We start from the raw sequence: 21,710 nt of genomic DNA, 5'->3' as shown, positions 1-21,710 counted from the left end.
AGGAGTCAGTGATTAAGCTAAGAAGCCTATTGATAGTTTAAAAGCCCTCAGGCTCCCATAGCCTACAGGGAAGAAAAAAAAAAGAGGCTTTTACACCACTGAGCTCCAACTCAGGGATTGAAAAAACTGTTAACTTCCACCACGGTAACCCTTTAATTAAATTACTTAGACACAAGTCAATCCAGGCAATAGTGATCAATAATTTGAAAAGTACTGATAAAGGGAACTCATAACATAATATATAAAATGGTTAAAACAACAAGAAAAAATATTGGAGACTCGAACCAGGACAAGAGTCCAGCTAAAAGTCCTCCAGAGGGTTAAGCACAAAACAACGAGTTCAACATCCAAACATTAGCTAAGGAAATAATAACAGGAGTGAGTAAAGAATTTGAAAAAATTGTAATCAGAAATGCAGGAACAACAAATGAGAATATGGAAGAAAATTCTAATTATCTCATGGTTATTAGAGAGCTGAAAGCTGAAATAGCTGAGCTAAGAAGGCAACTAGCTGAACAAGCTAAAACAGTATCAGAGAAGGGCAACAAAATAGATGAACTCCAGAAAGCAGTAGAGGGCAGAGAGAATAGAATCAATGAGGCTGAAGACAGAATTAGCAAGATTGAGGATGAATTAGAGACAACAAAAAAAGAAGTAAGAGATCTCAAAAAGAGATTAAGAGATGCTGAAAACAACAACAGAGTCCTATGGGATGACTTCAAAAGAAACAATATACGCATTATTGGCTTACCAGAGGAAGAAAGAGAAGGAAAGGAAGAAAGCATTCTCCAGGCCATAATAGCTGAAAATTTCTCTAGTCTAGACAACACCAAAGACATAAAGATTCAAGAAGCCCAGAGGGTCCCAAACAGAATTAACCCAGATCTAAAGACACCAAGACATGTCATACTTAGAATGGAAAGGAATAAGGATAAAGAAAAGATCCTCAAGGCTGCAAGAGAAAAACAAAGAGTCACCTACAAAGGAAAACCCATAAGATTAGCAGCAGACTTCTCCATACAAACACTACAGGCCAGAAGAGAATGGCAAGATATCTATCGAGTGCTCAATGAGAAAGGCTTTCAGCCAAGAATACTATATCCTGCTAGATTGTCATTCAGACTAGATGGAAGCATCAAAACCTTCTCAGACAACAACACTTGAAGGAAGCAACCATCACCAAGCCTGCCCTGAAAGAAGTTCTGAAAGGTCTCCTATAAACAACCAGACCACCACAAATAGGACATATATCAAAAAACTCTACAAGAATGGCGTTAAAATAACTTCAATCTTTGATATCAATAAATGTCAATGGCCTGAATTCACCTATTAAAAGACACAGAGAAGGAAGATGGATCAGAAAACACAACCCAACAATATGTTGTCTACAGGAAACTCACCTAACTCAACAAGACAAACACAGACTTAAAGTGAAAGGATGGAAAATTATCATACAAACCAATGGCCCACAAAAAAGGGCAGGAACAGCTATTCTCATATCTGACATGATAGACTTTAAAATAGATAAGATTAAAAAAGACAGGAATGGACACTACTTAATGCTCAGAGGATCAGTCAATCAAGAGGACTTAACAATTATTAATATCTATGCACCCAATGAGAAGCCATCTAAATACATCAAACTTCTACTGAAAGAGCTACAGCAATATATTAACAGTAACACAATCATAGTAGGGGACTTCAGCACCCCACTATCTCAACTTGACAGATCATCCAGGAAGAAAATCAGTAAAGACATAAGGGAGCTAAATGAAGAGATAGATAAACTAGAACTATTGGACATTTTCAGAGTCATTCATCCCAAGAAACTGGAATACACATTTTACTCAAATCCACATGGATCATTCTCAAGGATAGACCATATGTTAGGCTACAAAGACAGCATCAGCCAATTCAAGAGCATTGAAATCATCCCAAGCATCTTCTCAGACCACAGTGGAATTAAACTAACACTTAACAATCAACAAAAGATTAGTAACAGTCCCAAAATGTGGAAGCTCAACAGTACACTTCTTAACAACTTCTGGGTCAAAGAGGAAATCAAGGAAGAAATCAAAATGTTTCGAGAGTTCAATGAAAATGAAGACACAAGCTATCAAAATATTTGGGACACAGCTAAAGCAGTCCTAAGAGGGAAGTTCATAGCTATACAAGCACACATTAGGAAACAAGAAAAGGCACAAATTAACAGCCTGATTGCACATCTTAAAGACCTAGAAGAAGAACAACAAAGGAATCCTAAAGCAACCAGAAGGACAGAAATCACTAAAGTTAGGGCAGAAATAAATAACATTGAGAATAGGAAAACCATACAAAAGATCAATGAAAGTCAATGTTGGTTCTTCGAAAGAGTAAACAAAATCGACAAACCTTTAGCCAGACTCACAAAACAAAAAAGGGAGAAGACCCAAATAAATCGGATAGTAAATGAAAGAGGAGATATCACAACAGACACTGCAGAAATTCAACATATCATGCGAGGCTTCTATGAACAACTATAGGCCACCTAGCTAGAGAACCTGGAAGAAATGAATGATTTCCTAGATACCTACCAACTTCCAAAACTAAGTCAAGAGGAAGTGGATAACATGAACAGGCCCATCACAGCTAATGAAATTGAAACAGTTATCAAAAATCTTCCCAAAAATAAAAGTCCTGGACCAGATGGTTTTACAAATGAATTCTACAAAACTTTCAAAGAAGAACTAATACCTCTACTTTTAAAAGTCTTCCAGAAGATTGAAGACACTGGAATACTCCCTGCCTTCTTCTATGAAGCCAACATCACCCTGATACCAAAAGCAGACAGGGACACAACCAAAAAAGAAAACTACAGACCAATATCTCTGATGAACATAGATGCGAAAATATTGAACAAAATTCTAGCCAACCGGATACAGCAGTATATCAAAAAGATTGTTCATCATGACCAAGTGGGGTTTATCCCAGGCATGCAAGGTTGGTTTAATATACGTAAATCAATCAATGTGACCCACCACATCAACAAAAGCAAGACCAAAAACCACATGGTCATATCAATAGATGCAGAGAAAGCCTTTGACAAAATACAACATCCCTTTATGATCAAAACACTACAAAAAATGGGAAAAGATGGAAAATTCCTGAAGGTAGTGGAGTCTACATATAGCAAACCTACAGCCAACATCACACTCAATGGTGAAAAACTGGAAGCATTTCCCCTCAGATCAGGTACTAGACAGGGCTGCCCACTATCACCATTACTATTCAACATAGTGTTGGAAGTTCTTGCCATAGCAATTAGGCAGGAGCAAGGAATTAAAGGCATACAGATTGGAAGAGAAGAAGTCAAACTCTCCTTATTTGCAGATGACATGATAGTATACATGGAAAAACCTAAGGAATCCAGCAAGAAGCTTTTGGAAATCATCAGGCAATACAGTAAGGTGTCAGGCTATAAAATTAACTAACATTCAAAAGTCAGTGGCATTCCTCTATGCAAACACTAAGTTAGAAGAAATTGAAATCCAGAAATCAGTTCCTTTTTCTATAGCAACAAAAACAATAAAATATCTAGGAGTAAACCTAACCAAAGAAATATACTTGTATACTTCTTTGTATACTTACTTGTATACTGAAAATTATGAGTCACTACTCAAAGAAATTGAAAAAGACACAAAGAAGTGGAAAGATATTCCATGTTGATGGGTTGGAAGAATTAACATCATCAAAATGAATATATTACCCAGAGCCATCTACAAATTTAATGCTATCCCCATCAAGATCCCAAGCACATTTTTTAGGAGAATAGAACAAATGCTACAAATGTTTATCTGGAACCAGAAAAGACCTAGAATTGCCAAAACAATCTTGAGAAAAAAGAACAGAACCGGAGGCATCACACTCCCAGATCTCAAACTGTATTATAGGGCCATTGTCATCAAAACTGCTTGGTACTGGAACATGAACAGACACACTGACCAGTGGAATAGAATTGAGAGGCCAGAAATGAGGCCCCACACTTATGGACATCTAATCTTTGACAAAGGGGCTCAGACTATTACATGGGGAAAGCAGAGTCTCTTCAACAAATGGTGTTGGAAACAATGGGTTGAAACATGCAGAAGAATGAAACTGAATCACTGTATTTCACCAAATACAAAAGTAAATTCCAAGTGGATCAAGGACTTGGATGTTAGACCACAAACTATCAGATACTTAGAGGAAAATATTGGCAGAACTTTTTTCCGCATAAATTTTAAAGACATTTTCAATGAAACGAATCCAATTACAAGGAAGACTAAGGCAAGTATAAACCTATGGGACTACATCAAATTAAAAAGCTTCTACACAGCAAAAGAAACCACTACCCAAACCAAGAGACCCCTCACAGAATGGGAGAAGATCTTTACATGCCATACATCAGATAAGAGTTTAATAACCAACATATATAAAGAGCTTGCCAGATTCAACAACAAGACAACAAATAATCCCATCCAAAAATGGGGGGAGGACTTGTACAGAATATTCACCACAGAAGAGATCCAAAAGGCCGAGAAACACATGAAAAAATGCTCCAAGTCTCTGATTGTCAGAGAAATGCAAATCAAGACAACAATGAGATATCACTTCACTCCTGTGAGAATGTCATACATCAGAAAAGGTAACAGCAGCAAATGCTGGAAAGGGTGTGGGGTCAAAGGAACCCTCCTGCACTGCTGGTGGGAATGTCAATTGGTCCAACCTCTGTGCAGAACAGTCGGGAGAACTCTCAGAAGGCTAGAAATGGACCTACCCTATGACCCTGCAATTCCCCTCCTGGGGATATATCCTAAGGAACCCAACACATCCATCCAAAAAGATCTGTGTACACATATGTTCTTGGCAGCACAATTTGTAATAGCCAAAACCTGGAAGCAACCCAGGTGTCCAACAACAGATGAGTGGCTGAGCAAGTTGTGGTATATATACACAATGGAATACTACTCAGCTGTAAAAAATGGTGACTTCACCGTTTTCAGCCGATCTTGGATGGACCTTGAAAAAATCATGTTGAGTGAAATAAGTCAGAAACAGAAGGATGAATATGGGATGATCTCACTCTCAGGCCGAAGTTTAAAAACAAGATTAGAAAAGAAAACACAAGTCGAACCTGAAATGGAATTGGAGTATTACACCAAAGTAAAAGAAATACAGGTCCATGAAAGATGATGAATGACATAATGGGGGTTGTATTGTTAAATGGGAATCTGGGGAATGTTATGCATGTACAAACTATTGTATTTACTGTTGAATGTAAAACATTAATTCCCCAATAAAGAAATAAATTATTTAAAAAAAAAAAAAGCCAAAGCCTTAGCTTACACTGCCCCCCCCCCCATGATTAAGGAGGGAGTTAGATTTTCACAGTAGGGAGAAAGTTAAATTTTTACAGAGAGCTCCTACTCATGAATGCATTACAGGTTACTCCTGCAGGGCTCGACTCTCCCTTGAAATAACCACAATAATCAGAAATGCTTTACTTTCTGTTCCAGATTCCTGCTTTCAAAATATCATGTAAATGCTAAAAAAGTATATAAATGCTTGCCTGTCTAATAAACATTGAGTTCAGATTCACCCTCCAATAGAGTGTGGTGTCTATCTGTTCTCCCTAGCGGCAACTCCTGACCCTACCCGGGCTCTCTTCAGCAGACCCTGACAACTCCTACTGCTCCCCGACCTGAGGGGTCTGTGGCAGACAGGCATGCAAAACAAGGCCTGGCACAGATCCTTCCGTTAGCCTTCAAAAAGAGCCAACCTTGCCAAAAGCTTGATTTTATTTATTTATTTATTTATTTATTTATTCCCTCTTGTTGCCCTTGTTGTTTTATTGTTATATTTGTTGTTGTTGATGATGTCATCGCTGTTGGGACAGGACAGAGAGAAACGGAGAGAGGAGGGAAAGACAGAAAGGGGGAGAGAGAGACATCTGCAGACCTACTTCACCGCCTGTGAAGCGACTCCCCTGCAGGTGGGGAGCCGAAAAACTTGATTTTGAACGTCCAGCCTCTAGGACAATGAGAAAATACATTTTTGTTGGGGGTCAGGCGATGACGCAGGGGGCTACGAGCACATAGTAGGAAGCGCAAAGACCCGCACAAGGAACCCGGTTTGAGCCTCTAGTTCTCCATCTGCATTGCTCACAAGTGGTGAAGCAAGTCTGCAAGTTTCTATCTTTTTCTCCCTTTATCTACCCTTCCCCCTCAACTTCTCTGTCCTATGGGGGGGGGGGGGAGGCCACCAATAGCGGTGGATTCATAGTGCCGGCACCGAGCCCCAGTGATTGGAGGCAAAAAATAAAACAAAAATAAAATAAAATAAATATATATACATACACATTTTTGGGGGTCGGGCGGTAGCAGGTTAAGAGAACATAGCGCAAAGTGCAAGGACTGGCATAAGAATCCGAGTTCAAGACCCCAGCTTCCCACCTGCAAGGGGGGGCGGAGTCGCTTCACAAAAGGTGAAGCTGATCTGCAGGTGTCTATCTTTCTCTCCCCCTCTGTCTTCCCCTCCTCTCTCTATTTCTCTCTGCCCTATCTAGTGGCAACGACATCAATGGCAACAATAATAATAACCACAACGATAAATAACGAGGGCAACAAAAAGGGGGGGAATGGCCTCCAGGAGCAGTGGATTCGTAGTGCAGGCACCAAGCCCGAGCAATAACCCTGGATGCCTTGTTGTGCTTTTGTACTGTAAATGGTAGCAAACAGACACAGAAAAAGGAAAGCAAAATCAAAGCAAAGTAGCTGTTGCAATAACCCAGGCAAGTAATGATGGTGATTTGGACCAGCTGTGGTGGTAGAGGAAGAAAGATAATATTAGATTCTGGTTTTTTGTTTGTTTTTGTTGTTAACCAGAGTACAGCTCAGCTCTAGTTTACAGTAGTACAGCAGATTGAACCTGGGACACACACACACACACACACACACATATTTTGAAGGCAAAAATCAGGGAGAATTTTGCTATGGATAGGGAGTATGAAAATATACTTGAGGGAGTCGGGAGGTAGCACAGAGGGTAAAGCGCACGTGGTGCAAAGCACAAGGACCAGCGTGAGGATCCTGGTTTGAGCCCCCATCTGTAGTAGGAGAGTAGCTTCACAGGCGGTGAAGCAGGTCTGGAGGTGCCTTTCTCTCCCCCCCTGTCTTCCCCTCCTCTCTACATTTCTCTCTGCCCTATACAACAACGACTTCAATAACAACAACAATAACTATAACAACAATGAAAAGCAACAAGGACAACAAAAGAAAAAATAAAATAAAAAATTAAGTTAAAAAAAAGAAAACATACAAGAATATACAAGAAGTTAAGATTTACTCTAAGATATTTGGCCTGGCCCACAGTGAGGTGGCATTAACACAGACAGGAAGACAGGAAAAAGTAAAGTGGAGGACATTGGGGACATTAAGAATTTGGATTAGGGGCTGGGGAACAGCATAATATTTATGCAAAACTACTTTCATGCCAGAGGACCCAAAGGTCCCAGGTTCAATCCCCAGGACCACCATACACTTAAAAAAGTGCCCAAAAGCACAGGTGGCGCAAAGCGCAAGGACCGGCATAAGAATCCCGGTTCGAACCCCAGGCTCCCCACCTACAGGAGGTGAAGCAGGTCTGCAGGTATCTTTCTCTCCCCGTCTTCCCCTCCTCTCTCCATTCCTCTCTGTCCTATCCAACAACGACAACAACAATAAAACAACAGGGGCAACAAAAGGGAATAGATAAATATTTTTTAAAAAGGGGTGTCGGGCGGTGGCGCAGTGGGTTAAGCGCATGTGGCACAAAGCTCAAGAACTGGCATAAGAATCCCGTTTGGAGCCCCGCTCCTCACCTGCAGGGGAGTCATAGGCGGTGAAGCAGGTCTGCAGATGTCTAACTTTCTCTCCCCCTCTCTGTCTTCCCCTCCTCTCTCCATTTCTCTCTGTCCTATCCAACAACGAACAACATCAACAATGGCAATAATAATAACCACAATGAGGCTACAAGAACAAGGGCAACAAAAGGAGGAAAAAATGGCCTCCAGGAGCGGTGGATTCATGGTGCAAGCACCGAGCCCAGCAATAACCCTGGAGGAAAAAAAACAGTGCCCAAAATGGGGAGTCAGGCAGTAGCCAGTAGGTTAAGCACAGGTGGAACAAAGCGCAAGGACCAGCCCCAGGCTCCCCACCCGCAGGTGAAGTAGTTCTGCAGGTATCTTTCCTCCTCCTCTCTGTCCAACAATGATGACAACAACAACAATAATAACTACAAGGTCAACAAAAAGAAATATTTTTTTAAAAAGTGCCCCAAACAGAAGGATTTGTAAAAGTTGAAAGTAAAATTATTGATGATTAAAGTATATTCTTTATCTCACTGCTCAATATGGTAGCCACTAGTCATATGTGGTACTTGAACTGTGGCTAGTGTACCTGAGGAGCTGAATCTTTAATGCTGATTAATTTTTAATAATTTATGAGTGGTGAGAGAGAAAGAAATAGAGCAAGCAAAAGCATTTCTTCACCATCCATGCACATATCCGTTGCTCTCACGTGGTACAGGGGATTGAACCCAGAGTCTCAATGTGTGTAAGGCTGGTACTTTTTTTTTCTTAATATTTATTTATTAATCTTCCCTTTTTGTTGCCCTTGTTGTTTTATTGTTGTTGTTATTGATGTCTTCGTTGTTGGATAGAACAGAGAGAAATGGAGAGAGGAGGGGAAGACAGAGGGGGAGAGAAAGACAGACACCTGCAGACCTGCTTCACCGCCTGTGAAGCGATTCCCCTGCAGGTGGGGAGCTGGGGGCTTGAACCAGAATCCTTAAGCCAATCACTTGCGCTTCGCGCCACCTGCGCTTAACCCCTGTGCTACCGCCCAACTCCCAAGGCTGGTACTCTTAACATTAAGCTATTTTTCCAGGCATGATTGATAGATTGATTTTTATAATAACATTGCTCAACTTTGGCTTAAAGTGGTGCAGAGGATTGAACCTGGGGTTTTAAAGTTTCAAGCATCAAGTATTCCAGGAACCACTGCTTCTGGTAGCACAAAGGAGGCAGGTTGGGAGAACTATAATCTATTTGCCAAGATCTATAGCCAAGAGAAATGTTAAGAGTTCGAATATTCTTGGGAGGACATGTTAGTAAACATTACTTTCTAAATCTGTGACACATTATTAAATGACTTTTTAATTCTCACTACATAGTTTGCCCACCTCAATTTGCCTTTCTAGATACTTCTGCAAGTTACCTAGTATTCAGTATACTTTATATACTATAGTGTAACTGGTGGGTAACTTGTCTTGACATTCTTCAGACTTTAAGTTGGGAAAAAATACAAAGGATCACAATGACCATATGAATTTTTTTTCTTTTCTTTTTTTCTTTTTCTTTTACCAGAGCACTGCTCAGTTCTGCCTTATGGTGGTGTGGGGGGATTGAATCTGGGACTTTGGAGCCTCAGGCACAACTATCTCTTTGCATAACTATTATGCTATCTACCCTTGCCCTGAATCATTCCTTTCTTCTTCCAACAGATATTCCTAAACATGAATAGGGGGGAAAATGGTCCTGGTTCACTAAGGCAAACTATACTTTCAGAAGATGGTTGCAACACTACCCTGGACTCATCAGATCTAGTCTGAAATGATGGTTGCAACAGTATTTCCTATTCCACACACACTCTCCTTACAATGTAACCTCAGCATTCCTTCTCTGGGGATAGAGAAATGGTTAATATGTTTTCCCATTGAACATAGCCATACACAATACAGTGGCAGTGATGCTATATGACTTGGAAGGCTAGATGGGGAAAAGAAATGCCAATGTTTCTACCTAGTTCTCTTGAGACTTTACTCTTGGAATAACTCTGGAAACACACACAAGTTCATGAAAAAAGACATGGAAAAATAACAAGCTCAGCTGAGGTCCCATACATTATGGAACTGTGTGTCTTGTTTGAATTTCTAACCCACAGTGAGCTGAGGATATAGATGACAAGTAGATGACATACTTTATATGTACAGGACCTTAGGTTGGATTCTCAGCACAAATAAATAAATAAATAAATAAATCTCTGAATTCCTAACCCATAGAATCATGACCACAATAAAGTGACTTCTTCACTACACTAAATTTTAATATGCCAATGGTGATTCGAACACTACACAAGGAGCTTAATGTGTAGAATAAAAATGCTTAATATATGACTCCAAGTTATTACCTATGCCTAGCAACCTGCTCAAGTTGGTCAATGGAAGAAGAAATTAAAACTCAGACCTCTACCCATATTCCTAGCACTATTATCTTCTTGTCTCTTTTACTACTTGTTTTTACACTAAATGTATATATATTTAATGGGGCTGTCAAGATTTAAAACATCTTGGCCCAGTATGTTTCATCATGCAGTTTCACCACTAAGCTGTAAACTCATATATCATCTTATTAAAGAAGTCTTCCCTGTTCTCCCAGGCTCACAAATTGTCAAGTCCCTCATTCTCCACCAAACTTTTCATTTTCCTTTAGGCACTTATCCCTAGCTGTAATTGTCCTGTTTACTCATTTGTTCATAGGTCTACTACCCTCATCTGAATACAAGTTCCATGAATAAGAAACTTTGTGCTATTCACTGCTTTACAATAGTGCCCAAGGCAATTTAATCTATCAATCCGTGAATAGAGAGGTAAAAAGGAAACAATTAAAAGCAGTTATCTTGGGAGTCAGGCGGTAGCGCAGTTTAGCAGCGGGTTAAGCGCAGGTGGTGCAAAGTGCCAAGGACGGGCATAAGAATCCCAGTTCTAGCCCCTGGCTCCCCACCTGCAGGGGAGTCGCTTCACAGGCGGTGAAGCGGGTCTGCAGGTGTCTATCTTTCTCTCCCCCTCTCTGTCTTCGCCTCCTCTCTCCATTTCTCTCTGTCCTATCCAACAACGACGACATCAATAACAACAGTAATGACTACAACCACAATAAAAACCAACAAGGGCAACAAAAGAAAAATAAATAAATAAATATGAAAAAAAATTAAAAAGCAGTTATCTCCATACAATAAGGTTTGTACCCAAAAAAAGGTGGAGGGAAGAGAGATGAGTTCATGCTCCCTAACAGAACAGTATAAACGCTAAATTCCAATGAAGGTAAGGGTAATAGGTTCCAGGGAAAGGGGAACACTTTATCTTCAATCATAACCACCGTCTCATTTAAAAAAAAAATTTCTTTAAACACACTGACTGAACTAAAGATAATAATTGATGGGACCACGGGTAACTGTGACTTTCTAACATCAGATCTCCTATCATTCACTCGACCCTTTCTTAAGCCTAAGCCACCCCTTCCCGAAATGCAAGTGTTGATCCCACAGGACACGGAAGAGGCATTAACCTAGCTTTCCACAGACTCGGAAGGGTGGGGAAAGTTCAGGTTCAGAGTGTGGTCCTCATACCCCAGACACACTATTCTTCCCAGTAGGGAACGTGCCAGCTCCTGAGTACCTACCAAGTACCAGACACTTACTAGCATAAGGCTCTTAAACTTGCTTTTCCTGATTTAGAGTCATTCTTTTCACTCGATGCAAGGTCTCAGGTATAATTTTTCCCATCTCAACATGCCCCACCACCACACACCCGCCACTGCCAACCCCAAGCAATCTTCCTCAAATTCCTGGAGCAGTTGGAGAGAATGGGAAGGAGGTGGTGTTAGGGAAAGAAGAAGGTTTTACTGGGCTAGACGGGGCCTGGAGTGAGTAAAGATTAAGGTAAGAGCGCGTTCTGACCCTTTCCAAGCCCAGTATGTCCATAAGAAGAGGTGGCGAGAAGCAGGAAACTGAAGCCCAGCAAACAGGTGGCCCCGAGACGAGGCCGCAGCTTCATGGCCGTAGATGAGCGGAGCCGCGGAGCAGAGCAGACGCAGGGCCGGAATCCCAGCAGTAAACCCGCGCTTTCCCTCCGCGTCTGGATTAGCTGTACCCTCCGCTTTCCCAGATATTTTTTCCCCTAACCCTGAAGGAAGTGATGTTACACGGATGTGGGTGGTGCCTTCAGGGTCTGGTTTAGGATGGGGGTAAGTTTAAAGGTGCAGATCACGTAGAAAGGTAGGGGAGTTGCTTCTGGAGTACGAGTTGTTTTCCCACCCATTCCTGGTGCCCAGTCCCAGAACCGAAAAGGGAAAAGTAGGCCGACATCACCGAGCTTGGGGAGGAGGCTTAGAGGAACCGTTGCTGGTTGAATCCGCTAGCAGGCTAACCCCTCCCCCACCCTCACCAGTCCACTTAATATTCAAAACGCAAATTATTGATCCTTCAAGTCTGCACTTCACTGTGGGCTGGTTACCCTTCGGCCTCCTACCCCCCTTATTCTTCCAAAAGCAAAATGGACCAGACAACAAGACGTCACTCTTGGGTTCCTCTGTTCTCCAAAGAGCCGGCAAACCGGTTCTGCAGCGTCTGGTCTCCTCCCTTGCAAAGGAGCCACTTCCAGCTGGAGAAGCGCTAGACCATGTTTTTCCTTGTAACCGTAATTCTTTGGTTCAGGCAGGATGCAACCAATTAACGCAAGCTCTGAGAAAATGTACATGGGTTCCCTTACTGCAAAGCTAACTGATTCTTCAGGAGACCAGAACACAAGTCATTGCAGACATTTCTAATGTAATGTCTCTTCTGGTTAATTGCGTTTGTGAGTTGAATATTTCGCCTCGATTTTTCCTCTGATGCAGAACCCGTCAAAACTCCCTGTCTCTCCCAGACACTAGTTGAGCCCGACAGTGCCTATTTTATGCCAAGTGAAAGACATCTGACCAAAGTACACGCCCAAACAAAAGTACACACCGTCCTTTCATTAGGCTCCCTATAAATTATAGGTATGGACACAATGGAACGCTCAGGAAACTTCAAGTTCCAGAATGCAGCGCGGCCACCTGCACCTGCCGCCTTCCCATTGGGAAGCGTGGAGCAGGCTGGGCTTTGTAGTTCACAGATGCGCTCCCTGGATAGGCTGCTTTGATGAGGTGGGGGGGGGAGCCTGGAGGTATCACGTGGGTCCTTCTCCCGCCGCGGCCGCTGCCGTCGTCTTTCTTGTCTCCTCGACTGAGGCAGCCATCTTGCTCTTGCCGCGTGCTGGTGTTGGAGGACCCTCCCTGCTTCAGGTGAGACCCCCGGCGGTCCCGCCACTCCACGGCCATAGGCCGCTGTGCACGGTCTCCCCCCCGCCCTCTTCTTCCGACACCCGCCAACCGCTCGGGTTGCCACTTCCGCCGTGGAGCACCGAGTGGGGGCGGAGGCGGCTGGCTTGGCCTGTCGGTTACCGGCGGCGCAGCTGGGGGTCGGCACCTGAGGGAAGGTCCCCAGCACCACCGGCCCCTGCAGGGACGAGCGGGGGTCGTGCCCTGGCCGCCCGGATCGGGTCCCTGGAGGCGGACGGGCGGTCTCCCTCCTCCGCCCTGTTAACTTCATTCTTCACAACAATGCTGTGAGCTTTAGACTCAAGCCTGTCTGTTGTCATCTCCTTCGACTCTCCCACTCGACAGATAAGGAAGCTGAGGTTAGCAGCCCTTCGACCCCCAGCCCACCCCTCCCAGCGCCGAGGACCGAATTCCGTTGCGGTGCTTTTTCTCTTGCAGATAGTTATTTGTTTACAAGTCAGCTTCCTTTTTCTGAGACATTGTCTCCCCTGCCTTTGTGACCCGGTCGCACATCCTCCTGAAACGCGTAGTAGGCTGTCAGGAGATTGATGAGTGCTGCCCGCAGGCTCTTAGTGAATGGCGGTTTCAACTTCCGTTCCCACGTTCTTTGACTGTATCCTGGCTGGCCTGTCTGGAGTGGCAACAATAGTTACCAGTTTGTTTTTGAGTAGCTACTGTAAAACATTCTCAGTGCCCAATAGCCAGACTCGGGAGCCTTGTAACAATCCTGCGCAGTGTGTGGTGGTGAACACCTTTCCAAACCCAAGGAACACAAGTTCAGAGAAGTAAACTACTTTTCAGAAGCCCTGAGTGGTAGAACTTTGATCCTTCCGATTCCAAAGCCTATGTATGCCTCTCTCAGAAACCCCACACATTCAGCTGTGGCCGAAGGTTAGAAATTCTTTTGTTTCTGTAAACAAGAGTGGAAAATCCTACCAGAGAGCTTGGAATTGCGCACTTAATGAGTATTGATCATAACATTATTAATCACACCCTTTGAGTCCCTGAGGAATGGGGTAAAATGTCCAAGAGAAAAACTCTCTAGTCATATAATAGAAGCTATTCTTCCCTGCTGGATCTCATTTCCAAATCTTAAATTGGGAGGGAGATGAACTTTGTATTTTATACCCTGCTGCAGCTTGTAGGTATTTGGCCTTACACACAAGACAGGACTAGAGGGCATAATAAAATAATGATTGAGGAAGATGAAATTAAACCAGTTGATGATCTGAAGTCAAGTCTAGATTCTGAGCATGACATCTCTAACAGATGAGAAGATCCAATCCTCTTTTCTATTTAAATCCCACATATCCTAACCCTCTAGTGGACAAAGGGCAACCCATCCTCCACTTCTTCCCCCCTAAACCTCCCCCCAGTTTCCAACCTCTTCAAAATGCTTTTTCTTTGAAAGTTTCCTTGAGAACAAGTATTGTCCTTATTACCTGGAGTAGGATCTTTTCTTTAATTCACAGATTAATAAAAAAAAAAAGTAATTTTAGCTTTGCTGTTGCTTTAAAGAAGACAGGATCTGTCCTGATTTCCATCTTTTTCATCTCTTGGGTATGTTACTTCAAAATTCAGAATAGTTACAAAAAGTTCCCCCATGCTTAGTCCAATATTTTCAGTTAGCCCCCTCTTTTTTTTTTTAATAAAAAATTCCTTAGGTTATTTCACTCTACTGCTATGGCCACATTCCTTTGAGAAAAGTGGATGTAGTGAGAGTATTTACATCAATTTTTTTTAAGTCTATGGCAGAGTTGAGTTTGGCATATATATCTGAGCTTTCTGGTTTGTCCTCAAAGCACACTTCCTCCTATAAAAACTGCTTGAGCATTGTAATAATAGTGCTGAGCAAAGATTGAGAAATCAAGATTCAAAAGGTTATTGGGACTAAATGTTATTTGGATCTTAAAACATAAAGCTTGTGTAGGTAAAATCTGTATATTGCCCAAGTACTGTGTCAACACAGAATAGTTAGTACTTACATAATCTTTGATCCTCTTTCACCTTTGAAATGAAGAAAAATATTTCTATCTGAATAATGATTATAAAGAGGTTAAAGAATTGGCACACACACAAAAAGATTTAGTAACAGCTTTATCCTTTACTCCCTTTTTCAGTTTTCTGTAACAATATGTTGATCCACAGAACAAGTAAAACAAGACTTTTAGCATTGACTTTTGTTTGTTTATGCAGTGTGGAATGTTCATAACCCATTATAAACACAGTACATTTTTTGCTTTAGCAGGACTGTCACTGACTAGATAGAATTTCTAACTTTATAACATTCTTAGAATTTTCAAAATGAAGATTAAACTTTTAAAAAATTATTTTTAAGAGTTCCCCACTTCCCCCCAAAATTTAGTATAAATGTAGCAGAGATATGTTTTTGTCAAATTGTGCAGTAAGGCATCTCACCCTAAATACAAGAATACCCTGTTAAGTATGACACATTATGTTGGTATAAGATACTGAATGAACTCTATGGAAGTTGTTACAGAAATGCTGAATGTCTGAAAATCTAGTTCATTTCCAATTGCCAACATTCCATCCGACCTTGAATAGAGGATATGATTACTTCGTATCTTGCCTACTAATCTATTGTTGAATTTCTCTTTACCCCAGCTTTTTTTGCTGTGTGTGTATGTAAATAATTTAGATTAAAAAAATCTACTTTAAAGTTTGTCTATAATAATATTTGGTATTGGCTCTACTGAAAAATCTTTGAGAGTAAAACTGACTTGCCTAAGATTTGGTTAGGTTTTACTAAATGCCAAACTGCAAAATGCTTTTAAGGAAGGTTCTTCAAATTCTGTTTTCTTACTGTATATTTGACTTCCTCATTGGTATTATTTAATTTGGTTTGGTTTGGTTTATGAAGCTAGAACTATGCATTAAGAATATAGATAGTTTTAATCTGATTGTGGTAGTAATGCATATTGTAGGCTAAGTGAACCTGCAAGAGATTATTGCATAAATATTTTATTTTGGTAAATTAATGACTTTTAACAAATTTATTTCCCCCCCCCCAGATTTACCAACAGCATGAATCAAGAAAAGTTAGCCAAACTTCAGGCTCAGGTCCGGATAGGGGGCAAGGTGAGTGTGGCAAAAGAAAAATTAATAGGAAAATGTATTATTCACTACATCTATTCTTGGATTTGTGGTCATCAAAAATATTAAATCTTTTGATGACCAACATAAAACTATATTCCTTGTTTTTTTTTCACCAGAGAACTACTCAGCTCTGGTTTATGATGGTTAGGGGAATTGGCCTGTGACCTTGGAGCCTCAGGCATAAGAGTTACTGCATAACCATTATGCTATCTACCCCTACTCTAAAAGCACATTCCAATTTGAAGCTTCTAAATAACTAGAAGATATCTTTCTTTCTGATGGTATGATGGAAATAGCTATCTTAAGTCTTATTAACATCTGCTAGTGGGGGCTAGCTAGGTGGTAGTGCAGCGGGTTACGCCCACATGGGGCAAAGCACAAGCAACATAAGGATCCCAGTTCGAGCTTCCAGCTCCCCATCTGCAGGGGAGTTGCTTCACAAGCAGTCTTTCTCTCCTCTGTCATCCCCTCCTCTCTCGATTTCTCTCTGTCCTTTCCAACAATAACAACAAGGGCAACAAAATGGGAAAAGTAGCCCACGGGAGCAGCGGATTTGTAGTGCAGGTATCGAGCCCCAGCGATAATTCTGGAGGCTAAATAAATAAATAAAATGAAGGACTGGCGGTAGTGCAGTGGGGTAAGCGCAAGTGGCGGCAGAGTGCAGGGACCGGTGTGAGGATCCCGGTTCGAGCCCCCAGCTCCCCACCTGCAGGGGAGTCGCTTCACAGGCAGTGAAGCAGGTCTGCAGGTGTCTATCTTTCTCTCCCCCTCTCTGTCTTCCCCTTGTCTCTCCATTTCTCTCTGTCCTATCCAGCAACGAACAACATCAACAATAACAGTGATAACCACAGCAGGGCTACAACAACAAGGGCAACAAAAGGGGGAAAATGGCCTCCAGGAACAGTTGATTCATGGTGCAGGCACCGAGCCCCAGCAATAACCCTGGAGGCAAAAATAAAATAAAATGAAAATGCTACCTAAAAAATAAAAACATCTGCTAGTTACGTGGCATAAACAAGTCATCCATATTAACCTTTTATTTTCATATCTGCAAGGTAAAAATACTCCTACATAAAATGCTTCTAAAGATTAATGCTTATAAAATACCTGTCATGTTATCTAGCATAGAGTAGAAGATTAATAAATGATAGCTATTATTTTAGACTCATTACGGAATATTCCAGATGGTAAGTTTACCTCATTTTGACTGGATAAAACTATTGTTGCAGTAGGTTTCATAACTGGAAATGTTTAAGTTAATTGTAAATTTTGTTTCTTCTCATGCCTTTTCTGTTGGTGAATATGAACATGTTCATTCTGTGTACTCTGAAACCCAAAAAAGAAGCTAATTCTGATCACCAAAAATCTGATTTTCTTTAGCCTTGGCCACAGGTGCAAGGAAAATAATATATGCTTTTGTCAGGAGAGGAGTGGTTAGTACTTTATCTTTTTTTTTTTTTTTTTAGTACTTTATCTTTTGTGGTGATACAGTTATGACTAACTATATTAACACATCCTTGTAACTAAAGTATTCACATTATAAATCTAGTATAATGTAATACACCAAATCCAAAAAAAAAAAAGAAAAGATAATCAAGTATCATAGAGAATACCTATTAGAACTTGATATAGCATGTTACTCTTACAACACACTCTTTACTTTAATGTGTTGAGCACCTATGAGTTTTGGATATAATGAATGAACAAATCAGAGTTTCTTGATATTGACTCAACTCAGAAAGGATATGCTCTTTGGAAGACAGATATGCTTATATTAACTAAACAACAGAATAGTAAATGTTGAGGTGAAAGGTACATTTGGCCAAAGGGAGACAAGGAAGTCACTATGAAGCTGAGATGGGAAAATAAACAAGCCTGAGACTGGAAGATAGCTTACTTTGCAGTCATGTGCCTTGCCATCTGTGAGTCCATGTTCCAGTCCTAGCACCATGTGGGAGTGCTATATACGAGAGGGAGCTCTGCTACTGTGGTGTTTCTGCTTCTCTCTTTCTCTCTGAAATAAAGAGAAAAATAAAAATTGGCATGCAGTGAAATTATGTAGGGGCAAGGTCTGGGGTCACCAAAAAAAGAAAAGAACTAAGCAGCAAGGTGACAGGATAAGTGGGACTGTTATTCTCAGAAACGCAAAGGTACATAGGATGCTGAGGTTGGTACAACTAGAGCATATAATGGGTAAGCGCTGGTAGGAAATTAAATCAACTAGGTAATTAGGGTTGGGTTATAGTCTTATCTGCCACAGTAAGATAATTAACTATTAAAGGAGGGGGGGTCTTCCCCTCCCCTCTCAGTTTTTCTCTGTCCTATCAAATAAACATAACAAAAAGGAAAAAAATGACTGCCGAGACTGGTACATTTGTCAGGCAGGCACTGAGCCTCAGAGACTTAGTGGAAATAAAGTTAAAAAATAATAATTAAAAAAGCAATCCTACATCAGATCTTAAGACTAAAGTACTTTTCAGAAATCTAATACGTATCTGGCATTTAGTTATAACTAGTGGAATATGGGTAGGTGAATTGGGAAAGAAGAGTCTGGAACAACCCTCGGATTTTTTGTTTTAGAGACTGGAAAATGATGATACCATGAGCTGCTAACATTTGAAATATGTGGTTGGAAAAATAGCTTAACTGGTAGAGCACTGGACTTGGCATGTCTGAGTTTCCTGTTTCCTTTCTTCCTTTCTTCCTTTATTTTTAATATTTATTTTAATGAGGGATACAGAAAGACAGAAAGCTCTATAGACTAGAACACTGCTCAGCTCTGGCTTATGGTGTTGCTAAGGACTGAACCTGGGGCCTTGGAGCCTCAGGCTTGAAGTCTTTTGGCATAACTATTATGCTGTCTCCCTAGCCCAGGTTTTGTTTCAGTCCCCAGTGTTACATATGCTAGAGTGTGCTCTGTCTTATCTCTCTCTGTCTCAAATGTAGTTAATAAAACAAATCTTTTAAACAAAATAAAAGTTGGTGGGGGAGAGGGCCCAGGATATGATTCATCCAGTAGAGCACACATTTCACCATTCTTAAAAGAGCCAGTTTTGAACCCTTGGCCACCACAGGGGAGCATCTGTACAGAGGAAGCATCACAATAGTGGGGCAGTGGTATGGTGTCTCTGCTCTCTCCTTTCCTCCTTCCCTCCCTTACCTTTTATCTTTAAAAAAAAAATTTTTTTTTGAGGGCACAGGGATATAGCTCATGCAGTAGAATGCACCCCCTGTCCAAGGACTCAGGTTCGTGTCCCTGGACACTACATGGGACCACCATACAAAGGGAAAGCTTCACAAATGGTAAGGCAGTGCTATGGTGTCTCTTTCTCTCTTTCCCTGGCTCTAACATTCTATCTGAAGGGGAGAAAAGTCCACCTAGGATGGTAGGTTGTGTAAATGCAAAACCCTGACTGCAAAAAAACAAAGAAAAAGAATAAGATATGGGAATTTAGCAAAAGGCTAGTGAACTGATAAATTCTTAGACATCTTTCATTAGAATGTGCCTAAAAATCTTTTGAGTGGGGAGTCAGACGGTAGCGCAGCGGGTTAAGCACACGTGGCGCAAAGCATAAGGATCCCGGTTCGAGCCCCAGGCTCCCCACCTGCAGGGGAGTCGCTTCACAGGCGCTGAAGCAGGTCTGCAGGTGTCTGTCTTTCTCCCTCAGTCTCCCCCTCCTCTCTCCATTTCTCTCTGTCCTATCCGACAACAGCAATAAAACAACAAGGGCAACAAAAGGGAATAAATAAATAAAATATTTTTAAAAAAATCTTTTGAGTTAAAGTTGTCAGCAAGTCATTGAATTACTCCCAACCAGGAAAGCTTCGCAAATTTGGGAACCATCTCTGTAAATATTCACGCCTAGTTCATCATTCTACAACTAGATTTAGTCACAGTTTCTCCCGCTACTCGCAGAATTCTCCTTTTCTCCCACTGAAGTTGCCAAGACTACAGAAAGTCCCCACTTCCACTCTTAAGGACAATTCCCTTAATACTATTATAGAACTACCCAGAAATTGATATCCACTCTTTCCTCCCTTACTTCTTAGTTTCAGAAAGATCCCTCAGGACTAAATCAGTTTTTGGTTGTGTTTTAGTTTTGCTTTAGGTTACATTTTTGTAAATTGGCCCAGGAATTTAACTGATTTAAATATATTTTATTGATTTATTATTGGATAGAGACAGCCAGAAATTGAGAGGGGGAAAGGAGACAGAGAGACACCTGCAGCCGTGCTTCACCATTCATGAAGCCTCCCCACCTGCAGGTGGAGACCAGGGGCTTGAACCGAGGTCCTTGCACACTGTTATGTATGTGTTTAACCAGGTGCACCACCGCCTGGCCCTGGAATTTAACTGATTTTTAAAAGTTTTCCAATGGAAAAATATCTGGTGTGTGTGTGTGTGGGGGGGGGGGGGTTGGGCCATTCCAGCATGTTGGAAAAGCTCCTTAAATTTGTTTATCACTGCGCAAAGTGTGAGGACTGGCATAAGGATCCCAGTTCGAGCCCCCGGCTCCCCACCTGCAGGGGAGTCGCTTCACAAGTGGTGAAGCAGGTCTGCAGGTGTCTATCTTTTCTCTCCCCCTCTCTGTCTTCCCCTCCTCTCTCCATTTCTCTCGGTCCTATCCCAACAATGACAACAACAATAACTACAATAAAACAACAAGGGCAACAAAAGGAAATAAATAAATAAATTTAGGGGGTCGGGTGGTGGCGCAGTGGGTTAAGTGCATGTGGCGCAAAGTGCAAGGACCTGCGTGAGGATGCCGGTTCAAGCCCCCGGCTCCCCACCTGCAGGGGAGTCACTTCACAGGTGGTGAAGCAGGTCTGCGGGTGTCTGTCTTTCTCTCCTCCTCTCTGTCTTCCCCTCCTCTCTCCATTTCTCTCCTATCCAACAACGAACAATGTCGACAATGGCAATAATAATAACCACAACGAGGCTACAACAACAAGGGCAACAAAAGGGGGGAAAATGGCCTCCAGGAGTGGTGGATTCATGGTGCAGGCACCGAGCCCAGCAATAACCCTGGAGGGAAAAAAAAAATGTTATCACTGAGGGTCAGGTGGTAGCACAGTGGGTTAAGCACATAGCACAAAGCGCAAGGACTGGCTTAAGGGTCCTGGTTGGAGCCCCCAGCTCCCCACTTGCAGGGGGGGGTCACTTCATAAGTATTGAAGCAGGTCTCTGCAGGTGTCTATCTTCTCTTCTCCTCTCTGTCTCCCCTCTTCTCTCTCCATTTCTCTCTGTCCTATCCAACAACAATAACAACAACATCAACGATAAACAACAAAGACAAAAATGAAAAAATAGCCTCCAGGAGCAGTGGATTCTATAGTGCAGGCACCAAGTGCCAGCAATAACCCTGGAGGCAAAAAAGAAAAGTATCTTTAGCATTTCAAA

At 41.7% G+C, this 21,710-nt stretch overlaps 2 protein-coding genes across 4 annotated transcripts in view; one reads left to right on the top strand and one right to left on the bottom strand.

Moving 5' to 3' along the window:
* Positions 1-12,162, bottom strand: part of TXNDC12 (thioredoxin domain containing 12) — a 39,606-nt gene extending 27,444 nt beyond the window's left edge. Inside the window, exon 1 of the mRNA XM_007535152.3 lies at positions 11,790-12,162. Within this exon, the coding sequence (XP_007535214.1) occupies positions 11,790-11,886 (97 nt within the window). The 5' untranslated portion in view covers positions 11,887-12,162. The remainder of the gene's footprint in view (positions 1-11,789) is intronic.
* Positions 12,163-13,007: 845 nt separating this feature from the next.
* Positions 13,008-21,710, top strand: part of BTF3L4 (basic transcription factor 3 like 4) — a 33,358-nt gene continuing 24,655 nt past the window's right edge. Inside the window, exons 1-2 of one of the 3 annotated variants that reach the window (XM_016193444.2) lie at positions 13,008-13,156; positions 16,225-16,291. In XM_016193444.2, coding sequence (XP_016048930.2) covers positions 13,014-13,156; positions 16,225-16,291 — 210 coding nt within the window. In that variant the 5' untranslated portion in view covers positions 13,008-13,013. The other 2 variants (XM_060205898.1, XM_060205899.1) reach the window with 2 other exon arrangements.

Source organism: Erinaceus europaeus, chromosome 13 (genome assembly GCF_950295315.1).
Source record: "Erinaceus europaeus chromosome 13, mEriEur2.1, whole genome shotgun sequence".
Classification (NCBI taxonomy): domain Eukaryota; kingdom Metazoa; phylum Chordata; class Mammalia; order Eulipotyphla; family Erinaceidae; genus Erinaceus; species Erinaceus europaeus.
The sequence above is the reverse complement of the archived record's forward strand: the minus strand, read 5'-3'. Positions and strand labels throughout refer to the sequence as shown.